The sequence below is a fragment of the Hyperolius riggenbachi genome, chromosome 7, assembly GCF_040937935.1.
Source record: "Hyperolius riggenbachi isolate aHypRig1 chromosome 7, aHypRig1.pri, whole genome shotgun sequence".
Taxonomy (NCBI): Eukaryota; Metazoa; Chordata; class Amphibia; order Anura; family Hyperoliidae; genus Hyperolius; species Hyperolius riggenbachi.
Window position 1 is genome coordinate 38,707,530 of NC_090652.1, and position 20,628 is coordinate 38,728,157.

At 43.5% G+C, this 20,628-nt stretch overlaps 1 protein-coding gene across 1 annotated transcript in view; it reads right to left on the minus strand.

Moving 5' to 3' along the window:
- Nucleotides 1–16,944: 16,944 nt before the first annotated feature.
- LOC137525979 (guanylate-binding protein 1-like) overlaps nucleotides 16,945–20,628 on the minus strand; it is a 98,611-nt gene continuing 94,927 nt past the window's right edge. Inside the window, exon 16 of the mRNA XM_068247190.1 lies at nucleotides 16,945–17,118. Within this exon, the coding sequence (XP_068103291.1) occupies nucleotides 16,945–17,118 (174 nt within the window). The remainder of the gene's footprint in view (nucleotides 17,119–20,628) is intronic.

Genomic DNA, 20,628 nt, shown 5'->3' on the forward strand with positions numbered 1-20,628 from the left:
CGCTCTTAGTTCGGCCATATGGCCGAACGGTTTGGCCGAGCACCGTCAGGTGTTCGGCCGAACTCGAACATCACCCGAACAGGGTGATGTTCTGCAGAACCCGAACAGTGGCGAACACTGTTCGCCCAACACTACTCTTAACCATTCACATGTCCCGTTTTTAAGGATAAGTGGGAAATTGATTTAAGTTCAGTCTCGAGGAGAATTGAGCCAATTTTGCTTATTGTACTTTCTTGAGGAATTGCTGGCCATTTTGCCTTAAATTCACATTTTACAGGGAAATTGCAAAGTCAGTTGTGCCAACTTTAGCAATTAATAGCAAAGAAGATTTTAAAAATAAGTTTTTGAGAAAATTGATTTAAGTTAGGATAGGAGAAATAGCATTTAAATGCTGCATTGCAGATTTACCTATATCTACAGAAAAAAAGCTGTGAATTTGCAGGGGATTTCTGTACAGCTGCAATAATTTTGTATAGGGCCAGGATTGCTCTAAGGCAGTAACTCGGGGAAGCAGAGGCATGATGGGATTTGTAGTTGTGTCACATCTGGAGTGCCAAGGTTAGCCATCACTGCTGTAAGGGATTCAAAGCCTTCACTTTTCTTAGGTGAGTATTTAACTTTTTTTAGGTGGCTTCAGGTATTGTTTAAGTACAGTATCTGAGAGTCAAAATTATAGTATAAATTTCGAGTAATGGGGCATTAAAAGTACAAGTTTAAAGAGACTCTGAAGCCTCTTAAAAATCCTTTTTTTATTAAACCATCCTTTTTAATAGGGATGCTCATTCGGATTTCACGGAAATGCAATTTCCGAAATTCCGATCGGAAATTGCATTTCCGCATCGGAATGCAGAAATCGGTAATGCAAGTGTGGTAGGCGGATTTCCGCTGGAAATCGCGGGAATTTCTGCCGACTTCAACATTGATTTTCTCAAAAACTATCATGTCTTTTTGAAAACTTTTTTTTGCATCTTGTTCACAAGATTCAGTTTAATACACCCTGAATATTTGCTGTTTCTAGGACTTAAGGGGGCTTTGCTATTAACCACTAAATTCGGCGGATTTTTACTGTAATTAAAATGCAGAAAATCTGCATCTGCCGTATTTTCTGCATTTTATATTACAGTAAAAATCTGCCAACTTTAGCGGTTAATAGCAAAGCCCGCATAAGTTCTAGAAACACCAAATTTTCAGGGTTTATTAAACAGAATCTTGTGAACAAGATGCAAAAAAAAGTTTTCAAAACGACTGTATAGTTTTTGAGAAAATCGATGTTAAATTCAGGGGAAATTTCCGTGATTTCCGGAGGAAATTCCGCATCGGAATGTGGAAATTGGTAGCGGAAAGCAGAATCGGTAATTGGCAATGGCGGAATGCGGATTTACCATGGAATTGGAAATTGACATTTTCGACCATCCCTACTGTTTAATACCTTAATCCTACCTACACCGCCGCATTCCCGCGGCTGTAAGCTCTCTAGAACCCCCCTGACTCCCCGGGGGGCGATCCGGGGAGCGCTTCCATGTGAGGCAGGGCTATGAGCCGCAGCTCTGCCTCTGTCAGTGGCGGATCTCCGCCTTTCCCTCGCCCCCCTCTCAGTCTGCCTTCGCTGAAAGGGGTGGGGGAGAGGCAGAGATCCGCCGCTGACAGACGCGTGTGAGGCAGGGCTGCGGCGCATAGCCCTGCCTCACACGGAAGCTAATGCGGGCAGCAAAATCCCCGACCAAGAAAGTCGTGGATTTTGCAGGGGAGAGGGAGGGCGAGTTAGGGGGGGTTTAGATAGCTTACAGGCACGGGGATATGGCAGATTAGGTAGAATTAAGGATTTTTAAGAGTCTTCAGAGTCTCTTTAACACAGGGTGACTTTGGTAGTCAACAGAGAAATAAATTGAGAGTCATCTCACCCAAAATAAGATGCCCAAGTCTGGCATTTTTGAGCCATAATTGGCAGCCATGGCCACAGGATTCTGGCTTTTTCTTTTTTTTTTTTTTTCTTTTTCCTTTTCCCTACCAATTGACTTTGTTCCTCCCCGAAGGTGTGCAGTGTGATCCGATGTAGTCTAGGATGCTAGTGCGGGTTCTGGGGAGTCGGGGTCTTGGAGTTTCTTCCACCTTGCCGCAGCCTGGGTCCGTTATCTGTGCAGGTACAGGCCTTGAGGAGTCCACTGCTGCTACCCAGGAGGTTGGGGTTCCACTGAGGTAGGCAGACAGTGCTGATCAGGAAACCTTTGGCCTCGCTGGATGCCAGCTCCATCCATCCATCAATTGGCTGCTGTTGCTCCAGCTGCTGTTGCTCCACCACAGCAGGGAAACCTCTGGTTCAGCCCATCCATAATGCCAACCACTATTTGTATTTGGTGAAATAAATGATTCTGGTTCTGATTTTGCAGTGAGCCTTTTCTGCTTACAATTGTGCCTGGGAGAAAGACCCACAAAGTACAGAGGGTTGTGTAAGAATCTGCCTGATTCTTGCAATGTAAAGCCCCCATTTACCTCACAGAACCACTGTTTCAGCAAGAAGACTATATTCAGAGTTCTCCCTTAACCTCCTGGGCGATAATCCCAAGCTGAGGATTTCTCAGGCCCTGGTGGGCTGATTTGCATATGTTTTTGTTACACACATCTAGCACTTTGCAAGCTGCGTATACACGCTGATCGCCGCCGCTCCGCGCCTATTCGCAGCTACCCGCCACGTTAGAGGGCCCCCCCCGAGACCCCCTGAGCAGCCTGGCCGATCACCACTAGGCAGCGCTAAGGGGTGGATCAGGACTCCCTCCGACGTGGACATGGATGACGTCAATGAATGGGATTTCCTGTTTGCTCTGATCGCCGGAGGCGCTTGGAAGGGGTGGGGGGATGCCGTTGCACAGCGGCTATCATGTAGCTAGCGCTAGGCTAGCTACATGATTAAAAAAAAATTTAAAAAGTGCTACGCCGCCTCCCTGGCGATTTTATTGTATCGCACAGGAGGTTAATACATATTCTAGAGAGACTTTTAGTGGTACATCTTGCTATATAGAAAGGTCTACTATGGTTTTTTCTACTCCAAGTACAGACTGGCTGATTCTGAAGTATAGGCAAATCACCTTGTTTCCAAAACAGGGATTCTGGAAATTCAGAGTACAGGTCAACGGAAGCTCCCAGCTTGGTCTAGAGCACCACTGGAAGATTTGGTGATAGAGGTTGCCCTTGGTAACCACCTTTCGGAATAAGCGATTTGAGGACCGCACTTAGCAGCTTGACATTCACACAGCTATAGCAGATGTTGACCATAGACGTTCGCCAGCAGTTAAGGAAAGTTTTTGGCTTCAATCAAAAATACAAGGCGTTAATATCGTCTGCACTCCTTGTTACATCAACAATGCAAGAATATAAATATCATTGCAGATCTTGGCGTTACTTTAGAATTATAAGTCAGCACTATTAATTCTTTCCCTGCCAGCTGATTTGTCCTAAGCACCAACAACTGCTGCCAAGCAGTTTTTCGACACTTTGTACTCCTTCGTCCCGATTGCTGATAGGTAAGCCACTACTGCTTGCTCCTCTCCACTCTGCAAACATGGGGTGTGGGGTGGAGAGCATCTACTGCACCTGACTGCCTAATAAGGGGGATACAGGGGGCACATCTGACTAAGGAGGGGGGATGCCTAATATAATGGGCACATATGGCTGTGGTGGAGGGGCACACCTGCTATGGGGGGGATTTCTAATATAGGGGGTACCTCTGGCTATGGGGGGATTTTTTATATAGGTGGTACATATGGCGATGGGGGGCTGCCTAATACAGAGGACACATCAGTGTATGGGGGGCTGCCTAATACAGGGGTACATCTGGCTATAGAAGGATACTTAATACAGGGAGCACATCTGGCTATTTAAAACTGAGTGGGGGGGTACTTCATACTAAAGGCACAACTATTTATTCTATGGAGGGGTCTACAGTGGGGAGGGGGCTTATATGTGAGTCAATTACTTTTTCCTGATTTCTGAGGTAAAAGTTGGGGGGTCGGCTTATACGCGGGCCGGTTTATATGTGAATACACTATATATATATATATATATATATATATATATATATATATACACGGTATTATATATTGTTTTTTCCGTAATAAATTGGGCTTGAACACTGAAACAAAATGTTTACTTTTTCTGGAGATATTACAACATTTTTTAGTGAAATATGTAAAAAAAAAGTGAAATTAAAAAATAAAATATTTTTCTATTGAGTTTTTTTTTTCCAAAGAAAAATTACACTTACTGACAAAAATGTTAGTGTTTGTAAAAGCCCTGATTCTGCTGAATCCAATGATATACAATATGTATAGGTAGCCAGGTGTAGGTGCCGCCACTACAGGTAGCCAGGTATAGTTGCAGCAAGTATAGGTAGCCAGGTATCGGTGCCATTAGTACAGGTAGCCAAATATAGGTGCAGCCAGTATAGGTAGCCAGGAATAGCTGCCGCCAGTACAGGTAGCCTGATATAGTTGCATCCAGTATAGGTAGACAGGCAAAGGTCCTCCCAGTATAGGTAGCCAGGTATCGGTGCAGCCAGTATAGGTAGGTAGATATGGGGCCACTGCGTGGAGAAGGGCCAACATCATCCTCCCTCTCCATGGGTCCCCCTCCTGCAGACCTGGAGTGCAGCAGTGCAGTGTATAATTCACTCACCTGCTGTCTTGCTCCATACGATGCATCCCATCCAACAGCCATCTGCTGCCAGAGATGACTGCCATTGGTGACACGTCACATGGAGCGAGTGGGCTGGAGGATTATCAGTTATTTTTTTTATTAAGGGCTGGTTCACACAGCTTCTTGCCATTGGCATTCGGGAATCGGCGTTAAATACTCCCATTCAAGCGAATAGGAGCATTGGTACCAGGCTTTTACCGGTGTTTGTGCGAACACGGCGTTCAGATCCTGATTTTCTCTGGCTTTCGAAGTGACCCTACATGTAGCATCCTAGGACAGTTAACCGCCGCGGCTAATGTCCCCCTGTGGGGACGAAAACGCCGACCACAACTGAAAGCCGCCAAAAGCCGGAATGCAACGCTGCTGAACACGACGACGCTGAAAGCCCGGCAGAACCAGCCCTTACAAAAGCACTTACTGAACTGAAGTTGCTCAGTCCAACTGCCAACATAATGTGCAAATGAATAAGGAGGCTGTCTGACATCTTTGTATAGATTCTTTTGATGTAGTCTTTTTTTAAAGAATAAAGGTAATACTGAGAATCCCCAATGAGAAGATGGAATAGTCCACAACCTGTCAGATCTGTCAACTTTTTACTACCTACTGTAAGTGACAGAAACCTAGGAAAAAAAGCAATTTTTAGTGCACTTTTCTGTGGGAGAAATGCACATTTTACATGTACAGTATGTATTTTAAATGTACAACTTTTCACAGTAGCGGTCCTTCAATGAAAGTCCATTAAAAGCTACTAATAACCTCAGAAGAAACGTGAGGAGGTACCTCGCCTTGTACAGACAATTGTATGGATTATCTGAATGCACATCAATTATCTCTATTAATACGTTAGGCTAATGTAGTTTTTCCCTAACTTCCTTAAAACAATATTTTTTCTGAAATATGTAAATTCATGAAAGATAATCTTCAGATTACCAGACAGGCTCTGTCTTCAAGGCCATAGTCATAACGAGAGTCTTGGATATCAGATAAAGAGATAAAATATTTTGCAGTTGTAACTTCCTGATATCTTTGAACAGACTGTACAACAGGAAGGAATCACACACAATTAGAACCAAAATGAGAATCAGAAACAGATTTATTTCCCCAAGTACAGCGGAACCCAGAATTGGTTTTGGCACTTACAGGTTCAGCCTTGGTACAATGTAAAACATACAGGCTAGGTACAGTAGAATATACGTAGGGTAGGCATAGAGTAGATAATACACATAGAACCACACTGGATAGTGAGAAATAACACAGTGGACAGACCAGAGGGGGCTTGGAGGGTAGGGTCAAAGGGGAAAGAAACTGAAAGCCATTGGCCCTGACTGCCTTTCTTTGGGCCACAGGCTGCATCCTGGCGTCACTGGCTGCTATGCCCTTTAGGTCAGCGTGGGAGAACCAATGGTGAAGGAGATAGAGTAGGACAACACAAGGGTAGGTAAATTGCTGTGTTGCCATGGCTGCCATCGTATGGCGCCATCAAGTGCTCGGTAAGTCGGTGATACGCAGGTCAGGTCCAAGTGGGGGGCAAAGGAGCAGGAGGGGGCACAGAGAGGAGTAAGAGGGCAGTAAAGAGTCTGAAGCCAGGGCAGAGGCCCATCAATCTTATGTCCATGGGGAAGAGTCAGCGGGGTACACCCGTAGAGCAGGTGGAGAATGTGACAGGCAGTGGAGGCCTGGCTCTCTGGGTATAGAATCAGAGAAAGGGAGGTACACTGCTGTGGGTCCCAGGCGGGCGGTCAGACCTGGTGGCTACTGCATTGGTTGTCCAGAGACAAAAGCAGTAGTCCCCAGGCTCAACCGCTGGAGATTCATGTACCAGGGAGTCAATCAGTGAAGCACCAAGGGTGTTGGAAAGCACTGCAATAAGAAAGGATAACTGGGTCTCGACCTTGATTGTATGCAATTATAGCTGTGAATTTACACCATAGTAGCAAAAAACACAACGTTTCAGCCTCACTGCCTTTATCACTGCCTGCCTAGGAGAACTCACGGAGAAGCATGTGATCAGTTTGATCAGCTGATAGATTTGTAAGGCTCTGATTTGCTGGCCATGATCATGTGCTAAACCAGGAAGTCATCACAGCAAATCATAACCAAATCAGAAACTGATCACATGCTTCTCCGTCAGTTCTTCTAGGCAGGGCTATCCCTATTGATAAAGGCCACAAGGCCAAAACTTTGTGTTTTCTGCTACTATGGTGTAAATAAAGCCACAGCTATTATTGCATAAAATCCAGGTCGAGACCTAGTTATCCTTTCTTATTGTACTGCATTGGTTGGGACAGCAGAAACGCAACACAATGGATTGAGAAAGCAGAGATGCACACCTGTGCATTGCATTGAACACAGTTGAGCATACAGTGAGGCCAGTTTTACAGCTGGTGAGAGCGTTGCAGTGTGATGCAGGCCTCCCACACTCCATCACCAGGGCCGGGACAACACAGAGGCAGGGGAGGTTCCAGCCTTGGGGCGGAGTTAAGGATGAGCGCTGCTTTCACCTGTTATCTGCGCAGTGGGCTCGATCAGACACAACACCAGCTTTTCTCTGTGCTGTGCAGATCAGGACTCACTGTGTCACTAGACTAGAGGACAAGCTGCCTGGTCTGCTATTAGTGGCCATCTTTTTGTAGACCGGCAGTACATTCAATCATTTAAGAGGAGACCACAGCGCCCCCTGCATTGAGGACACTTTTTAGGACGCTGCCCTGCTATCACACAAGTCATGTGACCCGCCCTCTCTCCTCCCGCGGGTTTTCTGAATGTCAGAATGTATCCTGTGAGCTGCTGTCTGTGCCCCTGTCAGCTGGAGGCGAGATCTGCATGCTGCCCGCCTTCTTTGTAATCTGCAGCAGCAGCCAAGAAGAGTAAGTGTGCTGAGGGGTGTTGTCTGGAGCAATGTGTCCGAAATCAATGTTTATATTGCTGATGCTGAGTGTATTTGACCATGCATATACTGTATGTGCTCCAGGACCTCATTATTATTAGACCTGGTCTGGTAATTGTGTAATGATTACCTTTTCAATTGTGTGGCTGTATAGTGCCTTTTGAATTAAATTTGCAGTTGTCATTAAAGGATACCCCAACTGAAATGTGACATAATGAGATAGACATGTGTAGGTACAGTGCCTAGTACGCAAATAACTAGGCTGCGTTCCTTTTTTTCTTTCTCTGCCTGAAAGAGTTAAATATCAGGTATGTAAGTGGCTGACTCAGTCCTGACTCAGACAGGAAGTGACTACAGTGTGACCCTCACTGATAAGAAATTCCCCTTTTTTATCTCTTTCTTGCTCTCAGAAGCCATTTTTTGCTAGAAAAGTGTTTTATAGTTGTAATTTATTATCAGTGAGGGTCACACTGTAGTCACTTCCTGTCTGAGTCAGGACTGAGTCAGCCACTTACATACCTGATATTTAACTCTTTCAGGCAGAGAAAGAAAAAAAGGAACACAGCATAGTCATTTGTGTGATGGGCACTGTACATACACATGTCTATCTCATTATGTCACATTTCAGTTGGGGTATCCTTTAAGCCTCCTTATCTTTATATGAACACATACAGTATATATATGTATGGGAATAATTGTTCATGCACCTATGCTTAATGATGCTGCTGATGTCTCTGCCTGCGTGAGTCCTGCGGCCTGCCCACTTCTTCTGAATGTCCCTCTCAGAGCCTGGTGCTCTGCTTCAGGTGTCAGGACTCCACTGGCTCATGCAACCATTCAAAACAGTGAATAGGCACTGTTAGAAGTGATTGTACATGCTGCTAAGTGGAATCATGCATATTGTCCAGCTGTAGCTCAGAAAAATTAGAATCGGGGAGGGGGGGGGGGGGCACACGAGGGAAGCTCAGCCTCTGTTAGTGGTAAACCTTGTCCCAGCCCTGTCCATCACCGCCCCTCACCCAGTGACATACTTCCTGCTGCACAGGAAGCAGGCCACTGGGATTTCCGGCTTTCCCTCATATTTACTTTGTCCTGTTCTTTGTTCACGCTGCCAATGTCCATTGACTTACATGAACTCTGTCACCACGGCAGTCCGATTTTGCAATGGGTCAGTGAGGAATCGAACACTTGCAGAGCAATGTGTCACAGTTAGGGTACTGGGCCTCATAGACTTTCATTGCTGTTGTATTACCCTGCATGCAGAAAGGGTAACGCAATGCAAAGCAAGTGGCCTAATGTAAAAAGGGCCTGAATGAAAATTATGCTTCACTTTCACCATTTAAAGAGAGGGTTCACTGAGAAATAAAAATACTAATCCACTTACCTGGGGATTCCTCCAGCCCGTGGCAGGCAGGACGTGCCCTCGACGCTGCTCTGGAGGCTCCCGGTCTTCTCCGGTGGCTCACCCGACCTGGCCAGGCCGGCTTCCAGGTCAGGCTCTTGCGCGCTCCAATGTGCATCTCACGCGGTTGCGCTGACATCATCAGACGTCCTCCAGGCTGTACTGTGCAGGCTCAGTAGTTCTGCGTCTGCGCAGTACAGTCCATAGGACGTCCGATGACGTCAGTGCGACTGCGTGAGATGCACGTTGGAGCGCAAGGAGAAGCCCGACATGGAAACCGGCCTGGCCAGGTTGGGTGAGCCACCGGAGGGGACCGGGAGCCTGCGGAGCGGTGCCATGGGCACGTCCTGCCTGCCACGGGCTGGAGGAAGCCCCAGGTAAGTTGATTAGTATTTTTATTTTTTTTAACCAACTGTGGATCTTCCCTTTAAGCACACAATTTGCAGTAACACACTGCATGCAGTGCATTACGAGGCCACAGACTGCAATGCACCAGCCGCACTGTGAACGTCGCTATAGGCGGTGCATTGCTGTGCAACAAGCCGTGTTACAAAAAAGGCATTATAATTCTCCACAACTTACCACTGTGAACGTAGCCTTAGGAAGTGAGTGTCACAGAAGACATTTGCAATGATTTAACTTTATGTGGGCAAGAAAGATCTCCCATGATTTATTTATGTATTGCATTTATAAAGTGCTAACATATTATTCAACACTGGACATTAATTAAGGTTACAGACAATAGATGTGACATACAGCAATGTGACAATACATGAATACAGGAAAACCAGATCACGCAGCACAGTATAAGTACAAGGTAATGCTTAGTCAGTCACTGGATGGGAGCATGGAGATTAGGCAAGTTAGGTTCACTCAAGAGTTCACTCAGATCCATAGGATGGGTGTACGGTAAAGGAGGTGCATGAACAGGTAGGAGATATAAGGAGGAGGACCCTGTCCGAAGTATTACAATCTAGAGGGAGAGGTAGGGACACGAAAGGTAGGGGACCAGAGTTCAGCTGTAGGTTTAGAGCTCTACTGAAGGGAGGTAGACCAGAGTGAAAAGGTGAGTTTTTTTGAGGGCCTTGTTGAAGATGTTGAAGGAGGTGGAAACTGTAATGGGGGGGGGGGGGGGGGTAGGGAGTTCCATAGTGTTGGAGCAGCTCTTGAGAAGTCCTGGAGGCATGCATGGGACTGATGATGCATGATGATCCATGATGCATCATGTTGAAGATGTAAGTCATTCCTGTATGTCCCTATAAACCAGGCACACAAGCAGATCTGCTGGATTTCAATGTTTGCCTTTAGCCCAGGGGTCTCAAACTCAATTTACCTGGGGGGCCGCAGGAGGCAAAGTCAGGATGAGGCTGGGCCGCATAAGGAATTTCACAATCACGGCACATTGCCGCCTCTGCCCGCCCCTCTCACTCTTCCTTCACAGAGAGGGGCGGGGAGAGGTGGTGATCCGTGCGGCGATTGACGTCAGGAGGGGCAGAGCTGAAGCTGAAAGCTCTGCCCCTTCCAGGAAATGCCGGCAGATTGCCCTCCGGGCGATTTGGGGGCTCTGCAGCCCTCGTTTAGTGGCGGGGACATGGCGGATTACTTGGGAGCACTGAAGCGAACTATAAGGAAGCTTTTGCCGGCGAGGGCCACAAAATATTGTGTCGAGGGCCGCAAATGGCCCGCGGGCCGCGAGTTTGAGACTACTGCTTTAGCCTATTAGTTTTACTGAGTCATACTTATCCATCATATATACAGGTGTTTGGGAGTGATTGCTCCTTATCAGTACAAAGCATAGACTTGGCCAATAAATGAAAGTCAGTCAGGGGGAAGCCACTAGTGTAATTGCAATTAGGGGTAATCGAAATTGCAGGACATGTAGCATTTTGAGCGCATTTGTGCTCAATGAAAAGTATATAAGTGCTGCATATATCGATTATCAAAGCAATTATGCAGCATTTTGGGGGGTGATTAGCTTTTAATAAAACATTATTATACTTACTGGGTCTCTGTATTTCCGTCTTCTGTCAATAGCCCCGCCCCCTTAAGGAAGGAAGTCACAGGTAGGGATGCTCATTCGGATTCCACGGAAATGCAATTTCCGAAATTCCGATTGGAAATTACATTTCCGCTCCGGAATGCGGAAATCGTGATGCAAGTGCAGTAGGCGAATTTCCGCCGGAAATCACGGAAATTTCCGCCGGAAATCATGGAAATTCCACCCAACTTTAACATTGATTTTCTCAAAAACTATAAGGTATTTTTGAAAAAAAAATTTGCATCTTGTTCAGAAGATTCTGTTTAATACACCCTGAAAATTTTGTGTTTCTAGGACTTACGGGGGTTTTGCAATTAACCGCTAAAGTCGGTGAATTTTTACTGTAATGTAAAATGCAGAAAATCTGCATCTGCCTATTTTACATTACAGTAAAAATCCGCCGACTTTAGAGGTTAATAGCAAAGCCCCCATAAGTCCTGGAAACACCAAATTTTCAGGGTTTATTAAACAGAACCTTCTGAACAAGATGCAAAAAAAAGTTTTCAAAAAGACCTTATAGTTTTTGAGAAAATCGATGTTAAACTCGGGCGGAATTTCCGCGATTTCCAGCGGAAATTCCGCATTGGAACGCGGAAATTGGTAGCGGAATGCGGAATCAGTAATTGGCAATGGCAGAATGCGGATTTACCGTGGAATCGGAAATTGGCATTCCGACCACCTCTCTGATTGGTCATAGAGAAGCACCTATAACTTCTTCCTTTAGGGGGCGGGGCTACGGACAGAAGAAGGATACCTGGTATGTATAATAAAGTTTTATTTAAAAAATGTGCATCGTAAATTGGAAGTGCTGTACTGGTTACTGTACAGCGTTTCCAAGTGTCAGGTAATCTCAATATCAAATACCCTAGGAATCACTGCAGCAATTTTAAAGTGCTGCGGTGATTCCTGATGGGTTCCAGGCCTAACATTAGCAAGAGCTTTTCAAATCCCAGGTGCTTAGAAAAGTGCTGCTAGTTGGGCCCAAGCCCTTCAGAGTACCCTTATACCACTTGGAGTTTTGTAAGGAAAAAAAGGCCATCTTAGTATGCTAAGTATAAATGTGGCTTTTGTAAAACAGGGGATATTTGTAATTATTCAGCTTTCTATGAGCACGATAGATTTCCCACAATGCATCACTGCTTTGTATTCAAATCATTCCTTCATTTGGAAGCAGCCACTGAATGTCATATGCAGAGCATTGCACATACAATATATTCCTATAGGTCACTAAGGATTTAAGGATTTAGTTTTTTGCATTTTCATTTTCGCATTTGCATTGTGAGGGAAAAAAAATGCCCGTGGTCAACTTGCTTCTGCATGTGGAGAGCGTTTTGAATAGAGCCACAACTGTAGTCTAGGGTGATGAGCACAGGCAACAGTGGCAGTGTTTTCAGCAACAAGCGGTTACAGTTTGCATGCATGCGATTTGTGAAACAGATGTAATGTATCTCAATGGAATCCCATTGTGTTTCCAATTCTGTGCGAATTTGCATTTGACTAATCTTCTGTGCATTCAATTCGGAAAGAAGGTCTGTTTACTTTTATGTGAGACGTGTGATTTGGGTTACAGTGTTTTGCAAAAAAATGTCCATGCACTTTTGAAGTTAATTTTGCATACAAACATGTAAAAATCACAAAAAATGCTCATGAATGTTTATTATAAAAGAATATAATAGTTGCAAACATCAGGCATTCAGAAAATGGCTTGCTTTTTCAACAAGTGTAGACAGCCCCAGAGACTGAAGAGGGCATTCAAACTCCACCATAAGTTGGAGAACCATGAACCATGGACCAAGTTCTGAACACGTTCTAAAACATGCCTGAAGACAAAACTTAAAGTTTTGACAGCGTGCAGAGAAATCTTGTACAGTTAGTCATTAAAGGTATCGCCTAAACAACGTCCGTTGTTATGTCTTCAGATTCTCTCCATGACCAAAACCGAACCACACGCAACTGGCTTCAAAAGAGCACACATTTTTACATAAACTGCAATTTTTTAATTGACCTGCATTAAACACAAATCAGCTATTGCATACAAAAAAGGCAGCGTAAAGATAAAATGCAGAGAAATTGCAAGACGCATTAAAACACAGAAATACTGCTACGCCATTGAAATACATTAGATGTCTGGGGAATATGTAAATTCTACTTTGGTAAATTCTAACTGTCTTGGTAAAAGACTAACTTAATATATTTTATTAGTATGCAGTACCACAGAAGTTGTGCTTTGAACACTAATTGCAGTTGTTAAAGCTGAACAAATTTTCAGCACCTTTGTTTTTTTGTGTGTTTTTTTTGTTTTGTTTGTTTGTTTTTTGTAAGATTCAGTGAGTCTGAGTCAAAACTGTGGAACAAGCACATGGCTAATGCAGTAAAACCTGCGTCAACTGACTCGCAGAGTACCTGACCTGCATATGCTTGTTCAGGGTCTATGGCTAAGAGTATTAGAGACACGGGATCAGGAGGACTGCCAGGCAACTGGTATTGTTTAAAAGGAAATAAATATGGCAGCCTCCATGTCCCTCTCACCTGGGGTTCCCTTTAAAGCTGAATTATCACAAGTACTTTCTGTTTTAAGAAGGCAAATCAAACTAAGCATTGCTTTTTAGTAAGAGGGCTTTTCGGCCTCTTTTAGTCCCCTATACTCTCCTTGTAATTTTGGGTCACCCTGAGCTGCTTGGTTACTCTGTTGTGCTGGACCAAGCCCTATTCCATAGAGCCATATCAATCACTGCCATGCACTGAAGAGGATCAAGCGTCTGAAACAGGCTGTCTGCATGTGAGGTTGGTGTGGCTCTGTAATATTTAAAGCTTTAGCCTTGCTATACACCAGTGGTTCTCGATGTAAGCCTGGCTTCAGGGGCATAAAGAGATTATTTGCATATTTAGTAGTGTGCGTTGTGGGTAACCACAGTTGCACACTTAAATCTGAATTATCGCAAGTACATTATGCTTTAAAAAGGCAAACCACACTATACATGGAATGGGAATTCCTAGCAATTTTGTTCTATGGGCTGGGAGAGTTGTGATTTTTACACAGATGACATTACATGTGGACACAAGCAAATAGGATAACTATGGGGCATGGGTAACTTTTGAAATCTTTAAGCGCTCCCTCAAAACTCACTTTGTCCAACAAGCATATGCTCTAAAGCCATTCCCCATCCACCTCTCAAGTTTTACTACTTAAAGAGGAACTCCAGTGAAAATAATGTAGTAAAAAAAGTGCTTCATTTTTACAATAATTATGTATAAATGATTTAGTCAGTGTTTGCTCATTGTAAAATCTTTCCTCTCCCCGATTTACATTCTGACATTTATTACATGGTGACTTTTTTACTGTGGGTAGGTTATGTAGCTGCTCCTAGCTGTTTTGGCTGTTAGAGACAGCTGTAAACAGCTAATTCCTGTCTGTGAGCCGTGTTACATTGTGGCAGTTTGCCCAGAGTACCGCGGTCCCAGAGCTTCTTGTGGGAGGGGTTTCAGCACAAAATCAGTCATACAGCGCCCCCTGATGGTCTGTTTGTGCAAAGCATCATATTTCTCATGTAAAAGAGGGTATCAGCTACTGATTGGGATAAAGTTCAATTCTAGGTTGGAGCTTCTCTTTAAACAAGCACTGCCTGTATGTGTACTGCATACTTCCCCACCTCTTGTTTCCTTTAGATTGTAAGCTTGCGAAAGCAGGGCTCTCACACCCTTTTGTGTCTTGGATTTTGTTGTTCATTTCATAGCTTGCACTCTGTTATACATTTTATTCATCATGTTCCATCTGTCATTGTAATCACCAGTTCTGTATTTTGTTTGTTTTTCTACTTTGTGCCACAGAATATGTTGACATTTTATAAATCAATAATAATGATTAAGAGTAGGAAAACAAGCTTCTATTTCATATGTTCGACAGTAATTGTGCTTTAAATGATCACCAATTTATCTTGATATGCATACAATGAACTCTGGATTACATTTTAAAATACATTAACTTAACCACTTCGCACCCAGACCTTGTTTCCCACTTATGGACAAGAGCAGTGTTTACACTTTAGCTGTGTCCCTAATTAATCAGTAATAACTTATCCCTACTTATGACACCCAAATGAAATATATATTGTTTTTTTCAAGACAAACTAAACTTTCATCGTAAGACATTTTTTCCCTCAAACAATTTGCTTTCTATGCATTTTAATGGGAAAAAAGAGGAAAAAAAATAGAAAAAAAACATTATTTCTCAGTTTTACCAATTCCAGTTTAAAAATAAAAAGGGCTACTGTAGATAAAAAATACAAATTTTGTTTGGCGATTTCTCCCGTTTATCATAAAACTTAGATTATGTTCCTGTCACAATTTAGGCTGAAGATAGTTGTTTCTGAAATAATGCTACATTGTGTATTTTTCACTATGTACTGAGAAAATAAAAGTATTTTTAATGGTAAAAATCAATCTTATTGGTTTAGGGAACATATATTTCCTTTCACCAATTAGTGCTGCATCAGATAGTGCCAGAGGTGTGCACAGGAGCAAGACCAATCGTACAGTGTTGCTTTTGCTTCAAGATGTTTATCTACGGCCTCGTGGCTTAGATGATGTCACAGAGGACGTAGATATACTGTAGTCAAGGATAAAGTGGTTAAAGTATATCAACCTTGGGGAAGCCATGGAACCCAGGCTTTAAGCACAGCAGGCAGGGCCCACAAACAGCCTGGTATTGAAAAAGCTTGGTTCTAAGCGAAACATGTAGACAGAGGAGTAGGAGACAGAACCAGGCACATCCCAGGACCTGTGAGTGTATGCTGATGTACACGTGCGGTGGCGAAGTTGGCGTGTTTGGCAGCCGTGACCCCCGCTCTGCATGGAGAGCCTGTTTGGACTGGCAGCACTGCAGCTACTACTACAGGAGGCGGCTAAACCTTGGTGGGGAAGGTAGTGTGCCTTTCAGCCGTGGCCTTACTCTGTGTGGAGAGCATGCATGGCACTGACAGCACCGCAGCTACTGTAGCAGGAGGCGGGTACACTTCGGAGTTGAACAGAATGAAGAACACCTATCATCTGAAGGTGGTGAGATCCATCCATGTTAATGACATAGGTCAATGCAGGCATCAGACACTGAGTGGCATCATATTGATTAATGCTGTATCCAGTGGCAACTGTGAGTTCTGGCCAGCTGGTATGAATGCGTTGAGTGTGCATGTGCTCTGTGTAGGCCATCTTAAGCAGTTTTTCAGTATGCAGTTTCTGGGGTTTCCTTGATTCCTGGTTTTATGAGGTGGGTTGCCACAGCCCTTGCGCAATATTTTTTCCTATTGATCAATAAAGATGCTGATCTTTTTTACCAACATTATTTGAGCACTGTATACCTTTATTTTTTCAGCCTAAGAAGTTGGCTTTTATCACTGTGAGTACAACTTTGAGCTGGTTGGTAAAGACTGCTGGTTATGTACTGTGGGTTAGTTGAGTTCTGGATAATCAGGACTCTACTGTACAATAACTTTTAATCACTACACAATCAGCTACACAAGTAATACAAATAAAAAAAAAATGTAAAATCATACAATGCAACACAATTAGCAGCCTCTACAAATGCCCTTTACAATATTAAGCCTTTCTAGATGTATAAATAGTTGCTGTTGTAAAAGGAGATTTCATGCAGATATAAAATGTCGTAGTTGGTCTATTATTCTCAGCACTCTTCTAAAAAAACTTTGAAGTTTCAAATCTGTTGGTTTGTGGTGGAGGCACCACATGGGATTTCAGGTGAGTCAGGAGACTTTATGAGCAAGATTTAAAAAATTGCAAGAATGCAAAATTAAAAAAAAAAGGTGAAGGTTTCCCTGAGAGTCACATTTCTTCCAAATGCTGGCTATGTTTTCCAGCTTACAAGTAGCAGAAGTGTAAGTAAGAATCTAACCTAGGAAAACATTCAAACACCTGTCAAAAAAGGGATCCAGTCATTGCATCTAACATAACATCAGAATCCAGAGGGGTGTCATAAAAATCCTTCTGAAGACTTAAATTTAGCTGTTTCTCTTTCTGCAAGTCTTGAATTTGTTTTTGGCACATCATGGCATAGCCCCTTTCTCCTTGCTGCAAAGATATGTTCATTTCCTGGGAATAAAGCAACAAGAAATGTCTAAATACTCAAAGATACATGAAATCCTAATGATACGTAGTCATGGCCTTCTTCACATCCTTTTCTCTGACTTCCTTTGATGACCTACACATTATTCAGGGTGGGAGGAGGCGACCTGGTGTTAGTGTAAATTACTTATTTGTGAGTTAATAAGGAACAGTCTTGCCTTAATATGGAGGTTAAAAAATAATGTATTGGAAAAAACAAATGACGCATTTCTTGGGTTTCACTCGCTTCTTCAGTTTAATAGCATTGGGTCTGCTCTACTGCGCAGGCGCAAGTCTCCAGCGCCTGCGCAGTAGAGCGGTCCTGACTGAGATCAGGTATTTCCCTCTACTTCGGAGCCGAAAGCCGCAACAGCGCCCCCCGCTGGAGCATGGAAAGGTAAATATTGAACAGGCTGTTGGATTTGTCGCGCCGCTGTTCGGAGGGCTGCAGCGAGACCCCCATGGGACAGAGGACGGCGTGGGAAGCCTCATTGGAACCCTGAGGCTTCCCCCTTCCAAGGCGAGTACCCCCCAGGGGAACTTTTTGATGTTACAGTGTCTCTTTAAGGCATTAGAAGATACTCACAAAACCAACACTTTGTGGAGTGTGTCAATAAATGTATGTCATTTTGAGATTAACAGTTTTTGTGTCTGCTTTTTAGGAGGTAAGTCCTCTGCCTTCCAAGCATTTTTAATAATTTTAGTCTATTTTAATAAAGTGGTCAATGGCTAACTGAACTGATGTTTGTGTACTTGGCAATTTATGACATTCTCATGCTATCTCTTTCGGGCAGTATTATAGAACTAGAAGTATTGTATTTTTTTGTTTGTTTAGTTTTTTGTCTTTTTTTTAGGATTACACATCTCTGTAACAACAGAATACCCAAGCAGCTCGGGGTGCCCCAAAACTACTAGGAAAGTATAGGGGACCAGAAAAGACCGAATAGCCCTCCTACTAAAAAAATCAATGCTTAGTGTGGTTTGCCTTCTTAAAACATTAAGGCCTATTTTCCACGAACTGTGTGCTCAGCAAGCAGTTACTAGGCAGCAGCGAGCAGTTATCAGGCAGCAACAAGCAGTTTCCAGGCAGCAGTGAGCAGTTGTGAGAGTTCGAGAGGCATTTCACTGCCTATCAACAGTTCGTGGAAAAGAGTCCTCAAACAGAAGTTACATAACTGCGGTTACCCACAATGCACCACTGGTGAAAATCCAAGTGGTTTGGGTCACCCCGAGCTGCTTGGTTACTCTGCTGGGCTGGACCAAGCCCTATCCCATAGAGCCATATCAATCCCTGTAATGCACCGGTAAGGAACAACAGTCCAAAACAGGTGGTCTGCATGTTGGGTTGATGTGGCTCTGTAAAATTTAAATCTATAGTCTTGCCATGCACCAGCGGTTCTAGATGTAAGCCTGGCTTCAGAGACATAAAGAGATAATTAGCATATTCAGCAGTGGTGCATTGTGGGTAACCACAGTTGCACACTTCAATCTGAATTATCGCAAATACCTTCTGTTTTAAGAAGGCAAACCACACAACTCCATAGTCATATAAAATATTTAATTCAGAAAAAATTCTGGGTATTTCAATACAAAGTTCAAAAAAGCCCCAAGGGTATGTCAGAGTACACAACTCAAAGAACAATGTTTATCATTCTGAAACAATAAAACAACGATCTTCTCAGTCAGGGTAAAATGTTTCTGCAGCTGTGCATCCAGTAACCCATATCCAGGGCTACAGTGGTGTTTCTCATTATATAACCTGCCAGTACATGCTAGAGGTTCATATGCAGAGAGACACGCTGTAGCCATAGAGAGGATGCTGGACACATAGCTGAAGATGGAGTTGGTGGAATGCCAAGAGTCTGGTGAGTAACCATTCATTTATGCTATACTCAGGAGGACTCTACAAAGGGAGAGAGACATGCATCTAATACCTATACTGGGGGGACTTTCCTAATACTGGAGGAAAGGGGGACACATCTGCTACCGAAATTGGAGGCTTACCTTGTGCTGGTGGCATATCTGGCTTCCTATACTGTGTGTGGGCACATCTGCTACCTATACTGGGGGAACTGCGTAATACTGGGGGCATTTTAGCTACCCATGTTTGGGGTTTACTTAATATTGGGCTCACTTCTAACCTTTAATGGTAAATGTAATGGTACCTCTAAAGGCACATCTGCTACGCAACCTGGGGGCATTTCCTAACACAGGGGGCACATTTGGTTTTTATATTGAGTGGCTACCAAATAATGGTGTTTAGCCCTCTAGTTTCCTATAATTGAGAGATAACTCTGGTTCCCTAATAAGTAGCAGTAGTAGTAAAAAGGATATAGCTCAACTGTCTTTTCCTATACGACAGCATGGTGGTGTAATGGAAAGCACTCTCGCCTTGCAGTGCTGGGTCCCTGGTTCAAATCCCAGCCAGGGCACTATCTGCGCAGAGTTTGCATGCCCTCCCTGTGTCCGCGTGGGTTTCTGTTAGAATGTAAGTATACTTCAATTCTAGGCCTCAGGTACTAAAAACTAGTAAAGACCTGAGATGCAGGGTCTCTTTAGGCATATTTTCTTGGAGAGAAATTATGCAGTCTTTTACAAGGAGCATGTTCCTTTAGAAGGACACATAATATGTTTTCAGTTCTAAATGTCCTGAAAGTTAGACTATGAAACGGTAAACAGAGCCAATATTTGGAAAACATTGCATTCCGTGCATCTAGGGCATAAAGCACTGGCGCACTAGATGATGATGTGGGTCACATGCCCATGCCCACCAATTGTAGGCTTGGGGGTATGGCTCGGGTGATGTCAGAATTTAACTCTTTGATGTTCATATAAAAGTAATAGGTAGGATGACAAAGACTACTTCTACTACGTCTTCTGCATGCTATCCTGCTCTCTATGCTTCCTAGTTAGGATAATAGCTTCATGTCTGTTTGCTGTAAATATATGTGATGTACATAGGACATAGGAAAGACTGTTTATGCTCTGAAGAAATCAACATGTAACAAAAGATGCCTGATTGCTGAATAAACCCCTTCGAGCAGGTGAAGGTGGCTGTCCCCGCTCTATCTCCTGTATGCTGTCGCTGTGGGTTGCAGCTCTAATGAGTTGCTGGTGCCGGAGTAAAAGTGGGCACTCCTACCACATGCCAAACATACAGATAAGTTAATTGGTTTCCCCCTGAATAGGCCCTAGACCATGGTGGACATATGGCTATGGTAGGGTTTCGATTGTGCGCTTCTCTGAGGAAAGTCAGTGACAAGACTATATAAAGCGCTATGGAAGATGTTTTCACTATAAAAATACAAAATAATATAAAAATAATAATAATAAATTTTTTGTGATTTAAATCTGGGCATGTTTCCAGTCCTTAATCTACTGCCTTTTTAGCAACAATATTTAGAAAAAAGAAAGCACTCTGTGTGAGTGAGATGACTGCCATTCTATTTAAAATTAAAGCTACTTTTTGGCAGGTGGCTACTAGCTTTGCTACAAACT